This window comes from Frieseomelitta varia, unplaced genomic scaffold (genome assembly GCF_011392965.1).
Source record: "Frieseomelitta varia isolate USP_RPSP 00005682 unplaced genomic scaffold, Fvar_1.2 scaffold_985, whole genome shotgun sequence".
Taxonomy (NCBI): Eukaryota; Metazoa; Arthropoda; class Insecta; order Hymenoptera; family Apidae; genus Frieseomelitta; species Frieseomelitta varia.
This window is the reverse complement of record NW_025110795.1, coordinates 44,643-59,098: the sequence shown is the minus strand read 5'-3', so window position 1 is coordinate 59,098 and position 14,456 is coordinate 44,643. Positions and strand designations below refer to the sequence as shown.

Below are 14,456 nucleotides of genomic sequence, written 5' to 3'. Positions count from 1 at the left end.
ATATATAGTATATTATAGTGTATATCTACTTACCTAGTATATACCTACTTTTATATTTCATTCTCATTTATAGTGTTCATAGAAACATTGCCTGAGACGGTTAGACAGCAAAATAAGTAAAGATGGCAACCACCGTGGATTCGGTTAGGGAAAAAGCCCTTCAAGATTATCGAAAGAAACTTATAGAACATAAAGAAGTAGAGTCACGTTTAAAGGAAAGTAAGTTGAATCTATTAGATATATTGATTTTGTTCATTGTATTCCTATAAAAAAATTTCTGATACATAACCTTAATCTTACATACATGAATTATTATTGTTAGAAAAATGATGTATGTCCTAATAAAATTTTATCGTATTTTTATTTCTCTAGTGAGAGAACATCTCAAAGATTTAACAAAGCAGTATGATAAGTCTGAAAGTGATTTAAAAGCATTACAAAGTGTTGGTCAGGTATATTATAAATCTTACACTTAATTATATGTAGTATTTTCTATTAAAAATCTAATACATTTATCTTTTAGATTGTTGGTGAAGTATTGAAACAACTTACAGAAGAAAAGTGTAAGTTTATAAATAAAAATAATGTGTATTCATGTAGTATATATGTAAATAGATTTTTATTCATAGTTATAGTAAAAGCAACAAACGGTCCACGTTATGTTGTTGGATGTAGACGTCAACTTGATAAAAATAAATTGAAATCTGGAACAAGAGTAGCTTTGGACATGACTACTCTTACTATAATGCGTTATTTGCCTCGTGAGGTAAAATTTATTTTGCTATAAATTAATGTTACATATTTTAATAAACCTTTAATATTTATTAATGTATTTAGGTTGATCCATTAGTATATAATATGTCACATGAAGATCCTGGTGATGTTACATATAATGCTATTGGTGGTTTGAGTGAACAAATACGCGAACTGAGAGAAGTCATAGAATTGCCACTACTAAATCCTGAATTATTTCAAAGAGTTGGTATAACTCCTCCAAAAGGATGTCTTCTGTATGGCCCACCAGGCACTGGAAAGACATTATTGGCTAGAGCAGTTGCTAGTCAATTAGATGCAAATTTCTTGAAAGTTGTATCAAGTGCTATTGTTGATAAATATATTGGTGAATCAGCAAGACTAATTCGAGAAATGTTCAATTATGCACGAGATCATCAACCTTGTATTATTTTTATGGATGAAATTGATGCAATTGGTATGAAAGGGAGACTATAGTTTCTAAGAAAAAAAGAAAGAAAGAAAATAAAAAATAAATATTTTTAATTACTTATTTTCATGCAGGTGGACGTAGATTTTCCGAAGGTACAAGTGCCGATCGAGAAATTCAAAGAACTTTAATGGAATTGTTGAATCAAATGGATGGTTTTGATTCTTTAGGTCAGGTTAAAATGATAATGGCTACAAATAGACCAGACACTTTAGATCCAGCTTTGTTACGACCAGGTAGATTAGATAGAAAAATTGAAATTCCACTACCCAATGAACAAGCACGATTAGAAATTTTAAAAATTCATGCTGGACCTATATCTAAGCATGGAGAAATTGGTAATTTTTATTTTCACATTTTCTTTTATGAAATTCTCTTTCATTTTATTTCATATACATTTCTAATAATTTTAAATTTAATTCAGATTATGAAGCAGTAGTTAAGCTTTCGGATGGGTTTAATGGTGCTGATTTAAGAAATGTTTGCACTGAAGCAGGACTGTTTGCAATAAGATTAGAAAGAGAATATGTAATACAAGAAGATTTTATGAAAGCAGTAAGGAAAGTTTCAGACAATAAGAAACTTGAATCTAAATTAGATTACAAACCTGTTTAATTTACATATATTAAAATATTACATATATTGATATTTATATAAAATTTAGTTCGTTTACTAAATGATGTGTGGAATAATAAACTGAATTTACTTTATTGTAATACTATTTGTATTTTATAATGAAAATATTCATGAAACTCGTTAAATATATTGTTTTTTACAATTATATTTTATTTTCTATATAAAATAATCATTCATAACAATATTAGAATTATATAGACAAATAGATTATATATCAATCGAGTTCGCAAGACGTGTTTTTTTCCGTTGTAAATATTCTTGAACATTATCATATTTTCTTTTATATAAGATTGAGAATAAATCCTGTTGAGTAATATCTTTTTTTAATGTTTTCCAGTAATTATTCAATTCATTTATTTTATAAATCGTTTTATCAGTGAGTGTAAAACTATTATTTTTAAATTCATATATTTTAAACCCAAGTTCATTTAGTATCCATAAATTATTTTTGTACAGATAGCATTCTATTGGTTCACTATCTGCAATTATGGATTGCACATACATTACTTCAAAGTCTGATTTTGATATGCTATTAATTATGTACACTAATAATAATGAATTGTTGTAAAAACTCATTATAGCTAAAGATGAAGTTGTATCAAGTGCCACAAGCTTCAAATGTTTAACAGGTAAAACTTCAACAGATTCTTCCAAGTTATAATTATGGAGATACTTATTGAACTTTTCAATATCATCTTTAGATATTTTATTACGAAAATTAGTACATAACAATTGTTTTCCAATCTTGTAGTCCCACAATATAAACATTCCGTCTCCTCCACAAGATATTAAAATATTTTTATCATGAGGTAATTCTAAAATGTTTGTTACAAATTTTGTATGTCCTAAACAATAGCATACAATATTGTATGAATTGGGAAACATAGACACTCTAATTTTTTCATCTCTGTCTGTAGTAATAATGTACTTTTCATCTTCTGTAATTAATACGTCAAGTAACATTGATAAATGTCCTAAAAGTAGGACTTCATTGTCAGTTTGTTTATTAGAAAATAAGTAAACATCTCCTGTTTTATCAGCAACAACTATGTCATTGTTTGGAGTAAACTGTACTTTACTAGCAGCTCTAGGAAGTACTTTATTTAATATAAGATTTTGACTTTTCCTTTCATATAAACATAATTGTTTACGATTTGTATACACAAAGAAATATTTTCCATCGTTTGAAAACATTACATTCGTGATCATGTAAAAAGTTTCTATGTTTACATTATTGTGTATATCGACTTTTTTATCAGTTTGTAATTTAGGTAAACAAACAGTTGTTTCTGTACCATTTTCAATATTATATATTATTATTTGTTCATTATTACAAATAATAATGTCTGATTTGTATAGACAAAAACTCATGATGGAATTTTTGAAAGACAAGAAAAATAAATTATTTTAATTATAACCTTATTTTTTATATGTATAATCATACATATAATTTTACATGTATAATCATGTGTCGTTATAACATAAATTGTTGTATATATGACACAATATATTACGAAATTGAGAAACTTCTATAGAACAAATCCATTTTTCGGTTATTTATCACTCATACTGTTAAAACCACCTAATCTGTTGGAATTGTCAACATTTATTGCACACAAAAAATTTCGCATCTATAATGAATGCAAATGTAAACTATAATAGTACCAACACAAGAAAAACCATAAACATAAAAGCCAAAAATTTAAATACGAAATAAATACGAATTAAATAGTTGAGAAAATTATTTTACGCTATTGTAATATATTTCATATTATTGTTTTTAATACAAAGACATTCGCTAAATCGATATTACAAACTATATATATTCTCAATTATATGACTTACATATACTTTCTAATACTGTTGCATTCTTGGTGCACAATCATATGCGTATGTGTGGACTATTGTCTCCGACTGCTGACAAAATATAAACATGTATATAACATGATGTTGATTAATTACGTAAACAATATATTTTTTAAACATCTTTCGCGTAATAAATTGTAATAGATATCCATCATGTTTTGTATCTATAGTAGCAATTGTCAGTGTGTATAAAAGTGGAACTAAATGACAATATATGCTATTAATGCGAAAGGTATAAAAATTTTATAAACATTTTTTTCTGATTTGCATATTCTTTTCAAATTTTAAATAGTTTAATTTTTAATGACTGATTTCTGTATTATTGCACATTTTTTTAAATATAGGTCGTAGGTTAAAGATTTTACATTTATAAATTTTATATTAACAAAAAATATACATTTCAATATGTGGAAACCATTTGAAGCTGGTAGTTCTCCAATTGATTGGTGTGAACGTAATTACAGTATTTCTTCTAGTATTGCAGAATTTATGAATACGGTTTGTATTTTATGATGTAAATCAAAATTTTTCTTTTCTTGTTGTTTAAGATTATATAAAATATATATCTAAGATATTAAATTATAATCATTGTACTTTTATTTACAGTTAAGTAATGTAGTATTTTTGTTACTCCCTCCTGTTTTAATGCATCTCTTTAGAGATTATGGTCGATTTGTAAACCCCGGAATTCATATAATTTGGTTTTTACTAATGATAGTAGGTCTTAGTAGTGCATATTTTCATGCTACTCTATCCCTAATAGGTAAGTGATAATATATCATACATTTATGGAATATAAATAAATGTAAAAATTATTTGTTATTTTGTCATAGGACAGTTGTTAGATGAATTAGCAATTTTATGGGTATACATGGCTGGTTTCTGTATGTTTCTTCCAAGAAGGTATTTTCCAAATATTTTACACAATGATAGAAAACTTCTTGCCGTATGTGCAACTTTACCAACTCTTGTTGCAACTGGCTTATCATTTATACATCCTGCAATAAATGCATTTGCTTTAATGAGCCTTGGTATACCTGCATTTGGATTTATGATCATTGAGTTAAAAAGGTACAATTTTTAATTAATGATCTATATAAGATTTTATGATGTAATTTCTAATTACATCGTCATGCATGTTTTTCTTAAGGACAAAATCAATGAGAGTTTATAGATTGGGTTTACGATGTGGTGCTGTATGGTTATTAGCAGTTGCTTGTTGGCTAAATGATCGTTTATTTTGTGATACTTGGTTGAACTTGAATTTCCCTTATTTACATGCACTTTGGCATTTGTTTATTTTTATTGCAAGTTATACAGCAGCTGTACTTTTTGCATATTTCTCTGTGAAAGAAGAAAAGCCACAGCAATCACCAGTACTAAAATATTGGCCAAAGGATGATTTTGAACTTGGTATACCATATGTAACTATTAGGAGCTATGTTAAACTTGATATTAATACAAATATATAATTACGAATATCAATATTGTAAAGGACGTTTTACAATCATTAAATAACAATTAATAAATTAATAATTTATTTAAAAAATTTAACTTTATATCAAGTTTTTTACAAAGAAGAAACATATATATTTTATATTTTATTTAAGAGATAGATCTATTCTTTTTTTTAAATTTGTGATATTGTTCTAGTTATTACTTTTTATACAAACATATGTGATTAATGAATTAGTAAGATCTGTAAAGGTATAATATTAATATATATTTTCTTGAATTAATATTGTAACATATTTGTGTATTAAAAAGAAAAGATAAGAGTAATATTAATATAGTGGTTTTTTTTATAACCTTGTACTTGTTTAAAGTTTTAGACAAATTTAACATTTTATTTTTGATTTCCTCTGTAAATAACAATATTCTTATCAGTTTCATAGATCTTCACTTCATATAGAAGGTCTGAATTTGGCATAATCTTTTTTAGTTCATTGAAGATATAAATGGCTACATTTTCAGTAGTAGAAACAATATTTTTAAAATAAGGTACATCCTTATCCAAATTTTTATGATCCAGCTGATCCATTAACACTTTTTTCATATATAACTTCAGATCTGATATATTCATGACCATTCCTGTTACAGGATCTACAGGTCCACATACAGTCACTTCCACTAAAATAAAATGAAAATTTATAAATATCAATAATAATAGTTAATAATAGTTACCTGTATAATTATGACCATGTCCCCAATAATTATTACACTTTCCATATATATTTTTATTTTCTTCGTCAGTTAAAGTTTCGCTGAAAAATATTCTTGTTTATTACATAGAAGAATTTTATTTAAAAATAAGTGGTACAATACTTGTGTAAACGATGACAGCTGGATATTACTTCTTTTCTTGTTAAATAAGCAATTGGACGTTCCATCATGTGTATCAGTTAAAAGTATGAAGTGCAATTTCAGAGAGTGTTATATATGCAGAAAAAAAATTATTATTGAACAAAAAAAACATGACTATAAAAAAAGATTGTTTAGGGATAATAATAATAATAATCTCATGGTTACAACAACATTTCTTGCATAATAAGGATATAATTTTGTATAAATATTTTATAAGCACATATTGTTTAATTTTTTACTTATTTATTTTTATTTGTTTATTATTTAATCAGAATTCGAATTGGAAAAGAATTTTAAAAACTCTTAAAATTTCTTGAAGTGAATGATACAAATAGATAACTACTTGTTCAAGAAAGATACGATTGAGCCAATCCCGAATACGGTAATTGTATGTCAGACTTGAAGAAGGATATTCTTTGTGATGAGTTTGTATCAAAGTGAATGAGTTTATGTTAGTAAAGTTCATGTAATTTATTAATTTTATTTTTTTAAGGCGAAATATCTGTTTAATTTTAATATGATTATAATTTGATCATATAATTGCATCACATCGGTTGTTCTTGCTTCCAAACCGTCATGCCGGTAACGCCCTAGATCTTATAACAATTAGTCATCTCGTGGAATATGCAATGCTTAATATACTTTAATATAAAAAACATACAATCTTTTTAATACAATAACATCATATTGAAAAATGGATAGCAAGGGTAGAAAAATCATCGTTTGCGATAACGGAACAGGGGTAAGGTTATGATTTTATATTTATTTCTTGATTTCTATTTCGTTTATACCATTTAAATTTAGATTTCCAAGAACTTTCTTTTTGACACTATACTTTTACAGTTTGTAAAATGTGGATATGCAGGAGCAAATTTTCCAGCACATATATTTCCATCCATAGTTGGACGTCCTATTATCAGAGCTGTCAATAAAATAGGAGACATTGATGTGAAGGTATATTTTTTAATTCTTTAATTATAATAAATCGTTTAATTCTTTAATTATAATAAATGTTTGTTATATTTTCAATTATTTACTTGAAAAACAATTTCAAGAAAATAGTTATTAATATAATTTATGGATACATAATATTTATTTATTGTCTTTTGAAAAGATAAATATTACGTATATCTTATATGATATTTTATATCAAAATGTTAACAATTAAATCGAGAACATTTTTTTAATTTGAAGTTTAAAGTTCTTTAATCATAGGAACAATACTATAACTCATCATTTTTTAATTTATTAATTTACTTAATTTTCAGCAAGAATATTGTATTCGTGTAAGTCACTTCATAATATTACACTGTGTGCTGTAAAGTTTAAAACTGATTGAAAATGCATTTGTTATTTATTAACCTTGTTTACTAACCAGAATTGAAAAGGATTGTGCATATTAAAAGTAAGATATTTTTAGAAGTCTTGGAATATATAACATTTTTGTTGAAAATTTAATTAGTAACTGTGATAATCACAAAATTTATATTTTCCATTTTAATAATATGTGATCAATTTATCATCATACACAATAATAAATAATAAATTTTTTTTTATCTGTTGATACTGAATAAATGTTCGAAATATATAATATAAAGTATAATGTTTACAGATGTTATATTTTATACTTATATATGTATATATTTTATACTTATATACTTATATATGTATAGATTTTTGAGAATTATTTAATATACACTTATAATTGTATTTGTTAACTGATTTGTATCCTTATATTTGCTCTCATAGGATGTGCTTAACATGCCTGTAAGTTCATTACATTTTTTAGTGTTAATATTTACATTTTGCAATATTATGTCAGTATTTAAAAAATTGAACATTTCCAGAGTTCATTTCATCATTTTTATAATTTATTCAACATTGATGTCTGAGTAAAAATCTAGTACTCCTCTCTTTTTATATATTACAATTTAAACAATTAATATCAAAACCTGTACATAATTTTTTTTTGTAAAAAAATTAGAATGTATTAAATTATTGAAATATTAACATTATTTTTATTAACGTGTTTATTAATGTGTTTTATGTGATAATATATAGTTATATTTTTTTATTATGTTTCATATAGGATTTAATGGTTGGGGATGAAGCAAGTAAACTTCGGTCTATGTTAGAGATTAGTTATCCAATGCAAAATGGAATTGTTAGGTGTGTATATAACTATATTGTAATCTTTGTGTATAATGAAGTATTTGATCATTTTAATGTATAATAGAAATTGGGAAGATATGTGTCATGTGTGGGATTACACGTTTGGCAAGGAGAAAATGAATATTAATCCCAGAGAGTGCAAAATTTTGTTAACAGAACCACCAATGAATCCCATCACAAATCGTGAAAAGATGATTGAGGTAAAGTAAAATTATTTCTTAATGAAAATTAATTTAATTATGGTATTTCTATTTTAATCATAATTAAATTATTTTAGGTAATGTTTGAAAAATATGGCTTTGCTGGAACATACATTGCAATTCAAGCAGTACTTACATTGTATGCTCAAGGATTGATTAGCGGTGTTGTAGTAGATTCCGGTGATGGAGTCACTCATATTTGTCCTGTGTTTGAAGAATATGCTTTACCTCATCTTACTCGACGACTAGATATAGCTGGTCGAGATATTACAATGTATTTGATAAAACTTCTTTTATTACGTGGCTATGCATTTAATCATTCTGCTGATTTTGAAACAGTTAGAATGTTAAAAGAAAAATTATGCTATATTGGATATAATATTGAAACTGAAGAAAAATTAGCTCTTGAAACAACTGTATTAGTTGAATCATATACTGTAAGTCAATTTTGTAATATATAACAAAATTTATGACACTAAAGTATATTTTATTAAATTTTTTTAGTTGCCTGATGGGAGGGTAATAAAAGTAGGTGGAGAGAGATTTGCAGCACCAGAAGCTTTATTCCAGCCTCATTTAATAAATGTTGAAGCTCAAGGAATTGCTGAACTAGTGTTTAGTACTATTCAAGCAGCTGATATTGATATAAGGAGTGAATTATATAAGCATATTGTTTTAAGTGGAGGCAGTACAATGTATCCTGGGCTTCCATCTAGACTTGAAAGAGAAATTAAACAACTGTACCTTCAAAGAGTATTAAAAAATGATACCTCAAAGTTAAATGTAATTATGAAATATTTTATATTACCTTTGCAATTTTTTAGTGAATATTATATTTCTTTATTTTTCAATATTTTTCAGAAATTTAAGATAAAAATTGAAGATTCCCCAAGACGTAAAGATATGGTTTTTATGGGCGGTGCTGTATTGGCAGAAATCACAAAAGATCGAGAATCAGTATGGATAACAAGAGAAGAATATGAAGAAAAGGGTCTTAGTGTATTAAAAAAATTAGGTTCTTATGAATCTTAAGGAAAATAGTTTTTAAAATATAGAAAAAAAGTATGCATTTTTTTATATTTGAAGTCGTTCCAAAGTGCAAAGTATATATATTTTACATCCATGATTGATTTATACCAAATTATTTCAAGCATGTACAGGTAATAAATATAATTAGAGACATATAATGCAATATCATAAGTTTTACAAATATTAAGCTTTTTAAAATTAGAATTAATTATATTTAAATCGTATAATTGTATTGGATTTAAAATGTTATTAAATTTGGTTTTTATTGAATTTAATGTAAATTGATTTAAATTTTGCAGACTATCCAACTATTTTTTGGAGTATTGAATACTCCATATATGTACAATTGCCATGATGCATATAACATATTTGTGGACGATTTATATATTGTAAATATACTGTTTTCTAGTAATTTAATCAATTTCAATCAAATTGCAATCTTTATCAATAAGCATATATCGTAAATAAATAGACATAATTATATGTCTATTTTTTCAATTTGCGATTATTTTATATTATAATGTTCCATTTAAATATTGTATCTATAACTGCTCAAAATAACAATTTTTTAATATAATGGCTAAAATTAAATAATTAAATTTGTAAATATTACAGTGTTCAACTTTATCATATGTTTCGTTATCTTTTATACGTTTTGCAATTTTGAATGACAAGAATCTTTTATGCAAGTGCATTGTTTGTTATAAAATCTTTAAAATTTAAAATACATTTTTTTACACAATTATTCTCAATTTTGGTTATTATTATAATTCACAATAGTTTGTAAATTACCTTAATTATTTTTATATATTTACTTTAATATTTTTAAACTGAACTTACTGAAACAAAATTTTAATTTCAATGTTCAGGTAAAAATATTTTATATGACGTATATATATATATGATTTTTTTTCAATTTTGAATAATTTATAGAAATAAATGTATCTCTCATGAAAATTCTGTCACTAATTTTAAAACCTTGTAGATGTTTAATTGTTTAATTGTAAAATTGTATAACATATATAAACAAACTTTTTCTAATTATAAAAAATAAAAATATGCGATTTTCACTTATATTTTGATAATGATAAGGAACTAAATTAAGCTAACGGATTTAAAATAATTACGGTAAATCTACAACAGTCTTTATTATTAATTATATTTCCCCATTTGACCTTTATACTGTGTACCAATGTACACTTTTTATGTATAAATAAAAATAACAATATAATTTGTATCATACAGTTTCATATTTAATTGGATATATAATGTAACAATAGATAAATGTGTATATATTCAATTTGTTAAGATTTGTACAAGTGACTTGCGACAGCATTCTGTATAACAATAAAGTAACAAGCTGTTGTTTAAAGAAGTAATTACAAACAGTGCTTTAGCGCATGCGTCCCACGTTATAAAGTTCTTTTGGAAGTGAATACCTTTTTACTCTTTAATAAATCACTTTCAATATAACAGTTTGTATCTTGTTTTACTAAGCTATATATATACATCGATCATGTTAAGCAAATAAAAAAAATAGTATATAAAACACTTTCATTACTTGAGAGAATTTATGTTTCCAAATTTCTATCTCTTAACTTCTGATTTTTTTTTTATATATATTAATACATCAAGAGCATAAAAATGCTTTGATGTAATAAATGAAGAACTGGATGGAAAATTTGGAAGTTCTATCAATTATTCTTAAAATGTAATTGGTTTATCCTTACACTGGTCAATACAAAAGCTAGTGAAACGTTTAAGGAACTTTGGGTACTCTCTTTTATAAACAGCACGTAGAACAGATGCTGGAGCCCATCCACCAGGATTAACTATGTAAAAAGAAAGGTAATGTTATAAATATATTACCATATTATATAATACCGTATTAACAAATACAAATAATATAATACAAACCAACAGAACAATAAGTTATTTTACAAGTTATATTTTCTCTCTTTATTTCATCTTCATCTTTTGGAGGATCAATGAAAGTTTGACACACAAGGCAAACAGTTAAATAAACCCTTACACATTTTCCAGTGTTTGGCTGTAAATATTTTATGTATATATAAGAATATTATGTAATTATACATAAATATAAATAAATATATATATATAATATTAAATTATAAACTTTAAAAACTTACAGGATAATCAGGATGTTCTGTACTATGATTACAAACTATCCACAAATCGTGTGCATCTGGATCTTGATCATCAGACACACGTCGCATATGTGACCAAAATAACGCATCTCTTTGACTTGCTGGCCAAATTCGCTTATGTGTTTGTAAAAATATTAGAGTATCTTTGGAAACTTTTTCAACTACAATCATATCTTCAAGAGTAGCTTCCCATCCTGTTCTGTACTCTGGACTGAAGAATATTTCGCAAACTTCATGACCAGTCACTCCTTTTACAACATGACACGCTTTCAAAGGATCTACCACTAAACCATCCGCTTCTTCTTCACGTCTGTACATGCGCATATCACCATCCTCAGCAAATAATTGCCATCCACCAGCTCCTACTCCAAGACGAGCATAATGCAATTGTTCCATCGTTATCTTTTCTATCTAAAAAAATTATAATAAACGAAATATTATAATATCATAATATAGATATGATATACCTTAAAAATAAACAATTACCTCTGGCCAAAGTCTATGTTCAATTGCTGACATTGTAGGAGTAGTTAAAACTGAAGCTGATTTTTGTTTTAAACGATCTCTTAACTGATTTTCTTCATCAATTTTATCTAATCCAGTCTCTACTGCATCATAAAATTCTTCATCACAAAGAGCACTATGTGGACCTTCCTTAAAAATTGAAAAATTTTTTTAACTTATATTATGTTTGTTAATACATTAAACATATAGTTTGTTAATTTATAAAATCCAACCTCATAATCTGGACCTCCATGAATAAGAACTCTAGGTCTAGGAAAGTCACTTTGTTGCATTGTAACTTGTTCTTTCAAAGCTTTATAAAGTTCTTGTACTTTTCGTTTTCTTTCAATTTCTTTTTCCCATCTACGACGCCATGCATCTTCTCGTTGTACCATTAATTCAACACAATGCTGTAATGTTGCTAGCACACCTTCACTCGTTGCTTTAAATGTTATTGCTTCACCTTTGAAGTCCACAGATTGTTCAGCTGGATTAAACATTGTCTCCACTTTATTTTCTGAAATAAATATTTTTTTATTCAATTAAAAGCCAAAAAAAATGTAGTTGTTTAAAAAAATAAAAGAAAATATGAAACAACTGAATATGGAACAAATGAATATACATATGAAAATTATTACTTTATATACCTTTCGAGGAAATATTTTTAGCATTTTCTGCACAATTATCAAAATATTTTTGTAAAGTATCAATTTGTTTGATCAGAATATCTCTGAAAGTTTCAAGCTCTGCCAACTTTTCTTTTAGTCCTCTAACTCCACGTTTAGTGAAACTACCTGCACTTGTAATAGATTGTGTATTTGATACAAGTGAAATGGCACTACCATGTCGCTTTAAACTATTCTCACTTCCATAACCTGATTCTGACTATTTAAAACAAATACATATATTTCTTAATAAAAAGAACATTTGTATTCAACCAATTTATGTAATAAAATTTTGATACCTTGTATGATTTTAAAATATCTACCCAACGTTGTTTTTCCTCTGGACTGCTTGCTCTTAAATACCATACTAAGCAATCATTTACCGACACATCAAATCTACATTCATCAAATTCGTGAGCCTAATAAAAACAAATAGTACAGAGTAATATCATAAGTTTCCATCAGTTTCATAGAAAAAAAAAAAGAAAACAAAATTGATGAAAAACTGATTACTTTATATCAATCTATACCTTAATATTAGCTTTATACAAGCTTATTGAACCTCGACATCCAAATCCACTGTCCTGCTCAGATTTGTAATAAGATAAAGTACCATCTTTGAGAACAATAAATCTAGTTTGCCAGCCATGTATATAATTTGTCCATTTGGATAATGTACCCTGAAGTTCTGGAACAACAACTCCATCCGAACCTTCTTCATCTACATCATCAGCATCTATTTCTCCTTCCATACATTCGATATCGTCATTGGCAAGTCGAATTGTTTCTATTTCATCAGCCATTCTTGCGAATAAATCTCACTTTCGCGATCAATTACTTTTAAGATAAACTCAACATATCCAAATAATATATTTGAAGTTATTCTAATGTGGGATAATTTATCGATAATTATTCTACAGTACTTTAAAAATTGCAAAGTAATCGACCAGTAACCGTTCACAAAATAAGTTTCAAAACATATTGACTGTTAATTATCGCATGTAATCTTATGTAAAATGTCTTATCAAATAAATGAGGCATCAACAGCTTGTATTTTTCGGCAAATAACAAGACTAAGTGGCAAATAGAAAATCAACAGTTTTATTTAAGCAGTATTTTCATGAATGTTACATGCGTGCTGCAATGCTTTCTTGACTGGTCATATTCTTGAAAATTGAATATTTTTAATACTTCTTAAATGTTATTAGGCTAAATAAATGACATCTTTTTTCAATTAGTGATAGGTAAGAAAGAGATATTTGAAGTACAATATAATTTTGTTTTATTTTTTTACAATGACAATTACGTTAATGGAATTTAAATATCGATTGAAAGTATCGATAAGTATCGATAATTTGTAAATCGAAGCATCTGATATTTATGGTTTAAATAAGTGTTTAAAATGTATATACTTTCTACAATGCAATATTATTGAATATAAATTTATAACTTTTATTCGCATTTTTTAGAGTACAGATAATGCTGACAATCAGACTTATATAGTGAATGGTATTTTAAGATAAACATATTTGAAATTATAATTATAATAATGAATAATAATTATAAAAATTCATAAATAGTTCTTGCATTAGATGTATCTGTGAAAAAAGACATATATCATGAAAAGAAT

The 14,456-nt window shown here is 25.9% G+C and overlaps 6 protein-coding genes across 11 annotated transcripts; 3 read left to right on the top strand and 3 right to left on the bottom strand.

The window, feature by feature from the left end:
• The first annotated feature begins 73 nt into the window (after positions 1-73).
• Positions 74-2,003, top strand: LOC122538355 (26S proteasome regulatory subunit 10B). Its single transcript, XM_043672354.1, has 7 exons — positions 74-219; positions 373-452; positions 524-563; positions 630-766; positions 838-1,210; positions 1,297-1,560; positions 1,647-2,003. Exons 1-7 carry the CDS (start codon positions 123-125, stop codon positions 1,835-1,837), a joined length of 1,182 nt encoding a protein of 393 aa, XP_043528289.1. The 5' UTR covers positions 74-122; the 3' UTR covers positions 1,838-2,003.
• LOC122538356 (tRNA (guanine-N(7)-)-methyltransferase non-catalytic subunit WDR4) lies at positions 1,986-3,562 on the bottom strand. Its single transcript, XM_043672355.1, has one exon. The coding sequence runs from the start codon at positions 3,227-3,229 to the stop codon at positions 2,066-2,068; it is 1,164 nt and encodes a 387-aa protein (XP_043528290.1). The 5' UTR covers positions 3,230-3,562; the 3' UTR covers positions 1,986-2,065.
• A 148-nt stretch (positions 3,563-3,710) lies between these two features.
• LOC122538358 (alkaline ceramidase) lies at positions 3,711-5,252 on the top strand. 2 transcript variants are annotated; one of them, XM_043672358.1, is made up of 5 exons: positions 3,711-3,956; positions 4,149-4,222; positions 4,331-4,487; positions 4,558-4,795; positions 4,875-5,252. In XM_043672358.1, the coding sequence occupies exons 1-5, from the start codon at positions 3,929-3,931 to the stop codon at positions 5,194-5,196; spliced, it is 819 nt and encodes a 272-aa protein (XP_043528293.1). In that variant the 5' UTR covers positions 3,711-3,928; the 3' UTR covers positions 5,197-5,252. The 2 variants fall into 2 exon arrangements, with proteins under 2 accessions (XP_043528293.1, XP_043528294.1); XM_043672359.1 differs by having other exon boundaries at positions 3,712-3,956; positions 4,069-4,222.
• Positions 5,253-5,549: 297 nt separating this feature from the next.
• Positions 5,550-6,261, bottom strand: LOC122538360 (6-pyruvoyl tetrahydrobiopterin synthase). The gene is made up of 3 exons (XM_043672362.1): positions 6,050-6,261; positions 5,909-5,988; positions 5,550-5,854 (listed from the first exon to the last, which is right to left on the bottom strand). The coding sequence occupies exons 1-3, from the start codon at positions 6,115-6,117 to the stop codon at positions 5,571-5,573; spliced, it is 432 nt and encodes a 143-aa protein (XP_043528297.1). The 5' UTR covers positions 6,118-6,261; the 3' UTR covers positions 5,550-5,570.
• Positions 6,262-6,430: 169 nt separating this feature from the next.
• LOC122538354 (actin-related protein 2) lies at positions 6,431-10,723 on the top strand. Of its 4 annotated transcripts, none has more exons than XM_043672352.1 (9): positions 6,431-6,513; positions 6,582-6,830; positions 6,932-7,042; positions 7,838-7,855; positions 8,178-8,257; positions 8,325-8,460; positions 8,538-8,897; positions 8,965-9,243; positions 9,322-9,500. In XM_043672352.1, exons 2-9 carry the CDS (start codon positions 6,783-6,785, stop codon positions 9,490-9,492), a joined length of 1,203 nt encoding a protein of 400 aa, XP_043528287.1. In that variant the 5' UTR covers positions 6,431-6,513; positions 6,582-6,782; the 3' UTR covers positions 9,493-9,500. The 4 variants fall into 4 exon arrangements, 3 of the variants coding, with proteins under 3 accessions (XP_043528287.1, XP_043528286.1, XP_043528288.1); XR_006308843.1 differs by adding an exon at positions 9,789-10,723 and having other exon boundaries at positions 6,480-6,830; positions 9,322-9,620; XM_043672351.1 differs by lacking the exon at positions 7,838-7,855 and adding an exon at positions 7,357-7,374 and having other exon boundaries at positions 6,480-6,830.
• Positions 10,720-13,944, bottom strand: LOC122538352 (ceramide transfer protein). 2 transcript variants are annotated; one of them, XM_043672347.1, is made up of 9 exons: positions 13,506-13,943; positions 13,357-13,410; positions 13,126-13,245; positions 12,809-13,046; positions 12,395-12,678; positions 12,144-12,311; positions 11,640-12,068; positions 11,407-11,539; positions 10,720-11,321 (listed from the first exon to the last, which is right to left on the bottom strand). In XM_043672347.1, exons 1-9 carry the CDS (start codon positions 13,545-13,547, stop codon positions 11,194-11,196), a joined length of 1,596 nt encoding a protein of 531 aa, XP_043528282.1. In that variant the 5' UTR covers positions 13,548-13,943; the 3' UTR covers positions 10,720-11,193. The 2 variants fall into 2 exon arrangements, with proteins under 2 accessions (XP_043528282.1, XP_043528281.1); XM_043672346.1 differs by having other exon boundaries at positions 13,357-13,944.
• Positions 13,945-14,456: the final 512 nt, after the last annotated feature.

Bases quoted from the DNA above. Each gene is read 5' to 3' on its own strand.
- LOC122538355 (XM_043672354.1), top strand. From the start codon at position 123: ATGGCAACCACCGTGGATTCGGTTAGGGAAAAAGCCCTTCAAGATTAT. The intron at 564-629 runs GTAAGTTTATAA...TTTTATTCATAG, and splicing joins ACAACTTACAGAAGAAAAGT to TTATAGTAAAAGCAACAAAC. The intron at 767-837 runs GTAAAATTTATT...TAATGTATTTAG, and splicing joins TGCGTTATTTGCCTCGTGAG to GTTGATCCATTAGTATATAA.
- LOC122538356 (XM_043672355.1), bottom strand. From the start codon at position 3,229: ATGAGTTTTTGTCTATACAAATCAGACATTATTATTTGTAATAATGAA.
- LOC122538358 (XM_043672358.1), top strand. From the start codon at position 3,929: ATGACAATATATGCTATTAATGCGAAAG. The intron at 3,957-4,148 runs GTATAAAAATTT...AACCATTTGAAG, and splicing joins ATATGCTATTAATGCGAAAG to CTGGTAGTTCTCCAATTGAT. The intron at 4,223-4,330 runs GTTTGTATTTTA...TTTTATTTACAG, and splicing joins TTGCAGAATTTATGAATACG to TTAAGTAATGTAGTATTTTT.
- LOC122538360 (XM_043672362.1), bottom strand. From the start codon at position 6,117: ATGATGGAACGTCCAATTGCTTATTTAACAAGAAAAGAAGTAATATCC. The intron at 5,989-6,049 runs GTATTGTACCAC...AATATTTTTCAG, and splicing joins AGCTGTCATCGTTTACACAA to CGAAACTTTAACTGACGAAG. The intron at 5,855-5,908 runs GTAACTATTATT...ATTTTATTTTAG, and splicing joins ACATGGTCATAATTATACAG to TGGAAGTGACTGTATGTGGA.
- LOC122538354 (XM_043672352.1), top strand. From the start codon at position 6,783: ATGGATAGCAAGGGTAGAAAAATCATCGTTTGCGATAACGGAACAGGG. The intron at 6,831-6,931 runs GTAAGGTTATGA...ATACTTTTACAG, and splicing joins TTTGCGATAACGGAACAGGG to TTTGTAAAATGTGGATATGC. The intron at 8,461-8,537 runs GTAAAGTAAAAT...AAATTATTTTAG, and splicing joins ATCGTGAAAAGATGATTGAG to GTAATGTTTGAAAAATATGG.
- LOC122538352 (XM_043672346.1), bottom strand. From the start codon at position 13,629: ATGGCTGATGAAATAGAAACAATTCGACTTGCCAATGACGATATCGAA. The intron at 13,246-13,356 runs GTATAGATTGAT...TGTTTTTATTAG, and splicing joins TGTATAAAGCTAATATTAAG to GCTCACGAATTTGATGAATG. The intron at 11,540-11,639 runs GTAAGTTTTTAA...AAATATTTACAG, and splicing joins CAGAACATCCTGATTATCCT to CCAAACACTGGAAAATGTGT.